Source organism: Bufo gargarizans, chromosome 2, assembly GCF_014858855.1.
Source record: "Bufo gargarizans isolate SCDJY-AF-19 chromosome 2, ASM1485885v1, whole genome shotgun sequence".
NCBI lineage: Eukaryota > Metazoa > Chordata > Amphibia > Anura > Bufonidae > Bufo > Bufo gargarizans.
In genome coordinates, this window is record NC_058081.1 from 55191049 (window position 1) to 55201193 (window position 10145).

Genomic DNA, 10145 nt, shown 5'->3' on the forward strand with positions numbered 1-10145 from the left:
CAGCATTATAATTACATGCGCTGTGGCTGCCCGGTTGCTCCTTCTTGTAACTCACAGGTCTGTGCGGCGCATTGCTTATGCTTATATTGCTGCCACCAATGATGGGGGGGGGGGGCACACTGCCCACCAATGATTTTAATACCAGAGGGGGGGTGGGGCAAAGCGCACTGCCGACCAATGCAAACATTGTAGAAACATTCCCGGCACCCGACCTCTGACAGGGAGCTGTGATCACATTAAGGCCTCGTTCACACCAGGCAGTGCGTTCCGGCCCGATTCTGTCCAGAATGCACCACATTGCGGCCGGCTAACTATATTGTGGGGCAGGAGGGGCGTAGTGGTCTGTTGAAGTGATTGGCACCATAACCATGCCCAATGGATGCAATGCGATTGGCTGCAAAGGATCGTAAGGCACATTATGCCTGCAATCCAGTCCAAACAAAATGCTGCAAGCAGCATTGTGACCGGACCTCAGGCATATTTGTGCTGTGCAATCCCGTGCATCCGATCGCCTGCGGCTGTGGCTACGGTGCCATTCACTTCAATGGATCGTCACGCCCCCCCCCCTCCTGCCCCACAACATAGCGAGCCGGCCGCGATGTAGTGCATTCTGGACAGAATCATCTGGTGTGAACGAGGACTAAACTTAGAGTCATTTCACACCACAAAGACTGGAACGCAAGCCAGAAACCTCCCTGCATAAGGAAGCGCGGCGGTGCATGGAAATATGGTTTTGATTTAAAATTATTTTTTGTATCAGGACAAGTATCTAGACCTTCGACAAGTAGTTTTTTTTTAAATTTTCACACCCCTGTCAGGGGTCGGCTCCTTAGTCCCAGTGAAGAGAAATCGTAATGTTTCAGCAGACCAAGATATTGCGGACAATTGTATGCTTCCAACTTTGTGGAAGGCCTTTTTCTGTTCCAGCAGGACTGTCCCCAGTGCACAAAGCATAAAGGCATGGTTGGGGGAGTCTGGTGTGGAAGAACCTGACCGGCCTGACCTCAACCCCATCCAACACCAGAACAGAGATTGTGAGCCAGGCCTTTTCCAACATCAGGGACCTCACACATGCTCTCCTGGATGAATGGGCAAAATATCTCACAAACACCCTCAAACATCTTGTAGAAAAACTTCCCAGAAGAGCAAAGGAGGAACAACTCCATGTTAATGCCCATGGATGTAGACTGGGACATCATAAAAGCTCCTGCAGGTGTAATGAGTAGGTGTCACCATACTTTTCTCCATGTAGTGTATATGCCAGTAAGGCTGTGTAGATATTGATGTACTGGTTTACTGTATACCACGCAAGGTCTCCACGACAGTAATCGGGAGGCCCTGCTGTTAACAGAATCTCCCAGTGGGGCAGCCTCAGGCTTTGGGCCTGTAACTTCAAGCAGTCGTATCTCTACATGGAAGTGACATATTAAAATATGGTTTTCACAATTGTAACGTACACTAAAGGGATTTTTTACATTAGTACTCCACGGCTCTCACGTATCGCTGTGCTCATCACTTTCTCAGCAAAATCTGCCCTGTGGTCAGGAAAACCGACCTGCAGCGAGCGACATTTATGGGAAGTACTACTAATTGTGAAAGCAGAAGCTTGAAGGGAATATTTCCAGCAAGCATATTGCCCAATATATCGTCTACAGGGATGCCACATAGTATCTGCCCGGCATATTATGGACTCCAATGCCAGCCTGACCATGGGTCTAATGAACAAACTCATGGCATCACAGGGCTCTATGGCTGGGATTGGCACGTACAACAGACATCTATGGCAGCAGCAGGGTCTACAGAGGCCTTCTTGTTCTAAAACTCCACACCAACACTAATATTAACTACGATTAGAAGTCTATTACTGGATTATAAGGATATACAGATCACCAGATGCCAGATTTATGTACGGTATATAATAATGGATATATAGAAAATTTAAACTACACAACATACATTCTGCCGGTCTACAGTTGCCACTAGGGGGAGCTCACTGAAGACAGATTCATACAGCTCTGAATAATAACTCAGTCTTCAGCTAGCTCCCCCTGGTGGTGGCTGTAGGCAGCCAGAATTGGTTTAAAAAGGGTTCTTTTGTTTCTTAGAAATAAAGTTTAAAGGGGTTGTCTGTAGCAGGCAAGCGTAGGGTAGGTCGTTAATATCAGATGGGTGACCCACCAATCAGATGCAGTACCTGAACACGCGCTGTAGCCTCTTCATTACCAGATACAATGCCATACATACCATTGGCAGCTCCTACAAAACGCCTGGCACTGCTACCACTTCAAGCAGCTGATCTTTAGGGGTGCAGGAAGTTGAACCCCCACCAATCTAATATTCACAACCTATACTAAGGTCAGGCCATAAAATTAGTCCCAGACAACCCCTTTAAAAAAAACCTGTAACTTCTCCTGACATCTTTTGTTTTAGCAACTATTAAACCACACAGCCCTCTATTCTAAAGCATCTATTCTCATGTCTCTATGATGTGCCATTCCTGTATTATTCCAGCTAGACGTTATATGAATAAATTGCTATCAGTTTTCAGCGAAGGTCCAGATGGGTGTTACCAATTGACGTGGGGTGTCCCTGCAGTCTGACACCATACAATCAGTGTTGCCAGTGTCAGACTATGCAGGGACACCCCACCCAACTTGTAACACCCAGCTGGACCTTCCCCACAAACTCCTTGAAATTAATTAATAACTTCGTAAGAATGGATGCTCCAGAATTGTTATTATGGGGGGGAAGGGGATGGGGGGGGGGGAGTAGTTAGTAAAACAGACATGTCAGGAGATGGGACAGCTGCACCTTAAAGGGGTTATCCAACTCTTATAATGCCACCCAAAATGCCCGGGCCCCTCATACTAGACATACTTACCCCGCTGCCCAGAACCCACTTCGCTTCTGATGCTGGCACGCCCACCGCTGCATCTCCCCATCACGTGGAGCTAAACATCTTGGGACGGGGTGGGGTTTGGGGCAGCCAATAGCAGGTTGTGACAGGGACAAGCCTCCATAGCATCAGCCCCAATGCTAGGGAGGCCCGTTCCCGTCGCGGCCTGCTATTGGCTGCCCAACCCGACGTTGTATGCTTTGATCCGCACGACAGGAAGATGCAGAGGCGGCGTGCGGCATCAGAGTGTCGGGGAGCGGGGTAAGTAAGACCAGTATGTGGGGCCCGGCCATTTGGGGGGGAGGCATTATAGGAGTTGGATAATCCCTTTAATCATTGTACAATGAAAAGTTCTGAAACATCTCATTTTCAGGATCTCTGCCTCCTGTAAGTGAATGGAAACATTCTTACTTCCAAATGCTGTGCAGACCTAGCCCTGCTCACAATTAGCACCTGAAGTCTACAGGTGCTTTTCCCCCAATGTACAGGCAGATTGCCGGATTACCACAATTATACTGCAGTAGAGTATAGTACGGTATTACCTTTGACTTAGAAGATTGGTAGAGCTGACTGAGCGTGCTTCCCACTGCGCTTTCTGTGCTATTTATTAGTGCGGCCCCGTGCACCCATCCCCCGCTGTCACTGTCTTGGTACATGTATTTCAAGCCGTCCTCAGGGGTGTGATCTAAATGAGGCAACTTGTAGACAATGAACCTGGGGGCAGAAAACGGTATTAATCATAACTGCAGTGAAAAGCGTGACCGAGAAGAAATCGTCTCCTACACCTGGAGAGCGGCGCGGTGGCTCAGTGGTTAGCAGTGGTGACTTGCAGAGCTAGGATCAAATCTGACCAAGGACAACATCTGCATGGAGTTTGTATGTTCCTCCCACCCTCCAAAGACATACTGATAGGGACCTTAGATTGTGCGCTTAGAGTGGTCACACTATGGAACTCCCTACAAGTGAAGCCTTTACCTTAAAGTGGTTTTCCGACTTTTTTTTATACTGATAACCTACCCTCTGCATAGGTCATCAGTATCTGATCGGTGGGGGACACCCGGGACCCCGCCGATCATCAGAATAAAAATCGGAAAAATCCCTTTAAATAAAAAAAAAAAAAAGAGGCCAAAAGTTTTTGGGGAAAAAATAAAAACCTAAGGGAGAACTCCACCAAATGATTATGGACTATTGCCTAACAATGGGCAGTGGTGTCACACTGGAGGGGACATAATGTGAAAACAAAGCCAAATACTTTCCAAACTGACAAAAATTTGTGAAAAAATTTGCATGTGGCAAATTAAACCACATCGCACCATAATGCGGGTGGAGGGATTCTGACTGGTTATGGGGCACCCTTCACATATGAGGTACCCCCCCATGACCATCAGTACTTAGGGTGCTGTATCACTGGTGTCAAATTACGTGCTTTTATTTGTCCTAAAAAATTTATGATCCTCTTTGTCCCCCGTGAGGAGGTCTTGGAGAAGACAACTCAAAGAACTCACCAGTCTACAGGTTGTCCATGGTCTCCATAGCAAGAGATGGCGGCAGAGCAGAGACCGGGAAGGATGAGGCTCATCAGGATCTGGAGAGGCATCTTATGGCCGGAGGATTCTGAGGAGAAGAAATGAACAGTGGTCAATGTATCTAACAAAGCTGTATGAGTAAGGTCTGAGGACCACCGTTCCAGTGAGAGGTCCTAAAGGTAAGACCCACATCTATTCTATAGGTATGTCATACATGTCTGACTAGAAAACTAAGACATCTGCTGTGGAAACATGATAGGTGAGCCCCAAGTCCTCCTGTCATGGGTGGTAGTGATGACCAGCGCCCAACTGCTAGGTCCACCACTGGTCATGCCATGGAGCGTTGTATCTAGAAGGCTCCTGGCTCCTTCATTCTCAGGTTTGAAAACGTATTCTATGGTATGCAGAACCTCATACTACACGCCTCAGCTGCCGCAGAACCTCAGAACACACGCCTCAGCTGCCGCAGAACCTTATACTACACGCCTCAGCCACCGCAGAACCTCAGAACACACGCCTCAGCTGCCGCAGAACCTCAGAACACACGCCTCAGCTGCCGCAGAACCTCCTAATACACGCCTCAGCTGCTGCAGAACCTCAGAATACACGCCTCAGCTCCCGCAGAACCTCCTAATACACGCCTCAGCTGCTGCAGAACCTCAGAATACACACCTCAGCTCCCGCAGAACCTCCTAATACACACCTCAGCTCAGGTCACTTGCTCTTGGTGTCGGCAAATCTAAACCGAGGTGAAAACCCAGAAACTAAAAAGAAATGTAAAGACTCAGACGCCAGGCGATCAGATACACGGAGAGCTCGCTCTCACAGCTCTATGTTCAGAGGAGACTAACGCCGGCCTCCATGACCGCACTCACTTCCCCTTTTCTAGTACTGCTTCCCTCATGTCAGCTTTACCCACAACAGGACGGTCAGAGGAGGGGTGTGCAAAAGTCTAGGCACCCTGCTATACCAGGATTGATAGCATCTGATGACAGGTCCAGAGAATTGTATACTGGAGTTCCCCTTTAAATCACAATTCTCTAGTACACTGCTGAAAGCAAACTACGGTAATGCAAACTGAGCTGCTCAGCATTGCTGCCCTTTACATACCATCAAACCCCCTGTATGCAAACTGAGAACATTATGGGATTGCTACTTAAGCAACTGACCAAAGTTGTGCTAGATACAAGCAACCAATGCAAATAACCAGAACACAGTCTAGCGCCCCCAAGTCACAAGTGACAGCACACTGCATGTGCAACACAAAGTACTCTTCCAGTCCCCGCACAAAGTCTTCTTAGAGCGCCTGCGCATTACCTCTTGGTCGGCCAATAGTATTCACAGCGCGCCTGCGCACAAAGCCGAACTCGGTGTTCAGCGCATGCCCAGTGCGCGTCACCAGTTTCCCGCCTTTTTACGTGAATAGATTCAGTTGTTGTCGGAGGCCGGAGCTGCTGTTTTTGTGATACCAGGGAGCGGTAACGGGACGAGCAAGGACGTGTATCATATATATTATGTGCTGAGCTGAGGATAAATGTGAGAGTAAAAAGGAGCTAGGTGAAGGCATTATATTTTGCTACCACATGAATACTTGTGAAAAACGACATATTACCCAGTGAAAGCATGTATGTTAGCTAAAGTGACAACTGTGTGCTCCATCCACAAACCTCCTCATAACAGTGTGCACCATCCACAAATCTCCTCATAACAGTGTGCACCATCCACAAATCTCCTCATAACAGTGTGAACCATCCACAAATCTCCCATAACAGTGTGCACCGTCCACAAATCTCCTCATAACAGTGTGCATCATCCACAAATCTCCTCATAACAGTGTGCACCATCCACAAATCTCCTCATAAGGGTCCATTCACACGTCCTGTTTTTTTTCATCCTGAAAAACGGTCCGTTTTTTGCGGATCCGTTGTTCCTGAAAATGTTTCCGTATGTCATCCGTATGTCATCCGTTTTTGCGGATCCGCAAAAAACGGGAACATGTATACATTTCAATAATCAAATAAAGTTGTTTGGATTTCTTTGAAAAAAAATAGAAAAAAAAAAAATTGTTATGTGTTTCCAGGAACGGAATCCGCAAAAAACGGATGACATACGGAATGACATCCGAATGTCATCCGTTTTTTGCGGATCCATTGACTTTGTATTGTACCAGGATCCGATTTTTCAGGACAAGAATAGGACATGTTTTATATTTAAACGGACATGCGGAACGGAACAACGGAAACGGACAGCACACATTGTGCTGTCCGATTTTTTCCAGGACCCATTGAAAATGAATGGGTCCAGATCTGGTCCTGATCTGTTCCTGAAAAAACGGAACAGATCAGGAAAGAAAAAACGGACGTGTGAATGGACCCTAACAGTGTGCACCATCCACAAATCTCATAACAGTGTGCACCATCCACAAATCTCATAACAGTGTGCACCATCCACAAATCTCCTCATAACAGTGTGCACCGTCCACAAATCTCATAACAGTGTGCACCATCCACAAATCTCCTCATAACAGTGTGCACCATCCACAAATCTCCTCATAACAGTGTGAACCATCCACAAATCTCCTCATAACAGTGTGCACCATCCACAAATCTCCTCATAACAGTGTGCACCATCCACAAATCTCCTCATAACAGTGTGCGCCATCCACAAATCTCCTCATAACAGTGTGCACCATCCACAAATCTCATAACAGTGTGCACCATCCACAAATCTCATAACAGTGTGCACCATCCACAAATCTCCTCATAACAGTGTGCACCGTCCACAAATCTCCTCATAACAGTGTGCACCGTCCACAAATCTCCTCATAACAGTGTGCACCATCCACAAATCTCCTCATAACTGTGTGCACCATCCACAAATCTCCCATAGCAGTGTGCACCATCCACAAATCTCCTCATAACAGTGTGCACCATCCACAAATCTCATAACAGTGTGCACCATCCACAAATCTCATAGCAGTGTGCACCATCCACAAATCTCCTCATAACAGTGTGCACCGTCCACAAATCTCCTCATAACAGTGTGCACCATCCACAAATCTCCTCATAACTGTGTGCACCATCCACAAATCTCCTCATAACAGTGTGCACCGTCCACAAATCTCCCATAGCAGTGTGCACCATCCACAAATCTCATAACAGTGTGCACCATCCACAAATCTCCTCATAACAGTGTGCACCGTCCACAAATCTCCTCATAACAGTGTGCACCGTCCACAAATCTCCTCATAACAGTGTGCACCATCCACAAATCTCCTCATAACTGTGTGCACCATCCACAAATCTCCCATAGCAGTGTGCACCATCCACAAATCTCCCATAGCAGTGTGCACCATCCACAAATCTCATAACAGTGTGCACCATCCACATATCTCCTCATAACAGTGTGCACCATCCACATATCTCCTCATAACAGTGTGCACCATCCACAAATCTCCCATAGCAGTGTGCACCATCCACAAATCTCCCATAGCAGTGTGCACCATCCACAAATCTCATAACAGTGTGCACCATCCACAAATCTCATAACAGTGTGCACCATCCACAAATCTCATAACAGTGTGCACCATCCACATATCTCCTCATAACACTCATAACAGTGTGAACCATCCACATATCTTATAACAGTGTGCACCATCCACAAATCTCCTGATAACAGTGTGCACCATCCACAAATCTCCTGATAACAGTGTGCACCATCCACAAATCTCATAACAGTGTGCACCATCCACAAATCTCCTCATAACAGTGTGCACCATCCACAAATCTCCTCATAACAGTGTGCACCATCCACAAATCTCCTCATAACAGTGTGCATCATCCACAAATCTCCTCATAAAAGTATGCACCATCCACAAATCTCCTCATAACAGTGTGCGCCATCCATCAGACCCTCCCATTACTGCCATGCTCTATGTATAGTGTGGACTTCTTCTTGTCATAGGTGCTGCGATTGGTGACTTACAACAATGGAGGACAATACCACAAGTGGATCCAGACTACATAATATCTACGCCTTCTTGAAATATGTCATGGTCTTCGTAAATTCTGCCCTATTTGTAAGTGTAATCTTGTGTGATTTACACAGGAGGAGAACCTTCTGGTACCAGAAGCCATGACTTTTAAATGTCTTCATTAATATAGCTACAGTGCTGCCCATAATCATTCAGACCCCTGGCAAATTTTGACTTAAAGTTACTTTTATTCAACCAGCAAGTAATTTTTTGACGGGAAATGACATAGGTGTCTCCCAAAAGATAATAAGACAATGTACAAGAGGCATTATTGTGGGAAAAAAACATTTCTCAGCTTTTATTTACATTTGAGCAAAAAATACAAGATGTTCCGCACTGTGGAAAATCTCATAGGACGTGGTCGGAACCAAAAGTGACACCTGTGCTGGCCAGGAGGATAGTTAGGCTGGGTTCACACCTGAGCGTTTTACAGCGCGTTCCTACGCGCTGTAAAACGCTCAACAAGGAGAAACCAATGATTCCCTATGGGAATGGTTCACACTTGGGCGTTTTACAGCGCGTACGATCGCGCTGTAAAACGCCCGACGCTCCAAAAAGTACATGAGCGACTTTTGGGGCGTTTGTGGCCATAGGACACTGTAGTGAATCACAAAAACGCGCATAAAAATGTGCGTCAAAAACGCGCGTAAAACGCGCGTTTGCGCAACGCTCAAGTGTGAACCCAGCCTCAGAGAGGTGAAAAAGAATCCAAGAATCACCACCAAGGCCATCCTGGTGAATCTGGGCTCTGCTGGTGGCAATGTCTCACGGCAGACAATCCAACGGACACTGCACAATGCAGACCAAGGAGGACGCCACTTCTCCAGATAAGGCACACAAAAGCTCGCTTGGCCTTTGCAAAAGCTCATCTGGACAAAGAAGAAGACTTCTGGTCTTCTGTGTTATGGTCAGATGAAACAAAAATTGAATTGTTTGGTCACAATGATGTTTCCATCATTTGGCGTAAAAAAGGAGAACCCTTCAACCCAAAGAACACCATCCCCACTGTCAAACATGGTGGTGGGAAACTAATGCCTTGGGGGTGTTTTTCAGCCAATGGACCAGGGAACCTAATCACAGTAAACGGCACCATGAAAAAAGAGCAATACATGAGGATTCTCAACGACAACATCAGGCAGTCTGCAGAGAAACTTGGCCTTGGGCACCAGTGGACATTTCAGCATGACAATGACCCAAAACACACAGCAAAAGTGGTGAAGAAATGGTTAGCAGACAACAACATTAACGTTTTGGAGTGGCCCAGCCAGAGTCCAATTGAGAATCTGTGGAAGGAGCTAAAGATCAGGGTGATGGCAAGAAGACCCTCCAACCTGAAAGATTTGGAGCTCATTGTTAAAGATGAATGGGCAAAAATACCTGTGGAGACCTGCAAAAAGCTGGTCTGCAATTATAGGAAGCTTTTGATTGCTGTAATAGCCAATAAAGGCTTTTCTATTGATTATTGAGAAGGGTATGAATAATTTTGGACTGGACACTTTTTGCTCAAATGTAAATAAAAGCTGAGAAATGTTTTTTTCCACAATAATGCCTCTTGTACATCGTCTTATAATCTTTTGGGAGACGCCTATGTCATTTCTCGTCAAAAAATTACTTGCTGGTTGAATAAAAGTAACTTTAATTCAAAATTTGCCAGGGGTATGAATAAATAATTAGGCAGCACTGTATATGT

General features: G+C 46.2%; 1 protein-coding gene across 3 annotated transcripts in view; it reads right to left on the bottom strand.

Moving 5' to 3' along the window:
• The window catches only part of DNASE2 (deoxyribonuclease 2, lysosomal), a 69530-nt gene that overhangs the window by 7736 nt on the left and 51649 nt on the right, over positions 1-10145 (bottom strand). Inside the window, exons 1-3 of one of the 3 annotated variants that reach the window (XM_044278954.1) lie at positions 5592-5676; positions 4402-4510; positions 3439-3610 (exon numbers count right to left, since the gene is read on the bottom strand). In XM_044278954.1, coding sequence (XP_044134889.1) covers positions 3439-3610; positions 4402-4493 — 264 coding nt within the window. In that variant the 5' untranslated portion in view covers positions 4494-4510; positions 5592-5676. Of the gene's footprint in view, positions 1-3438; positions 3611-4401; positions 4511-5125; positions 5300-5591; positions 5677-10145 lie in introns of those variants that run through there. The other 2 variants (XM_044278951.1, XM_044278952.1) reach the window with 2 other exon arrangements.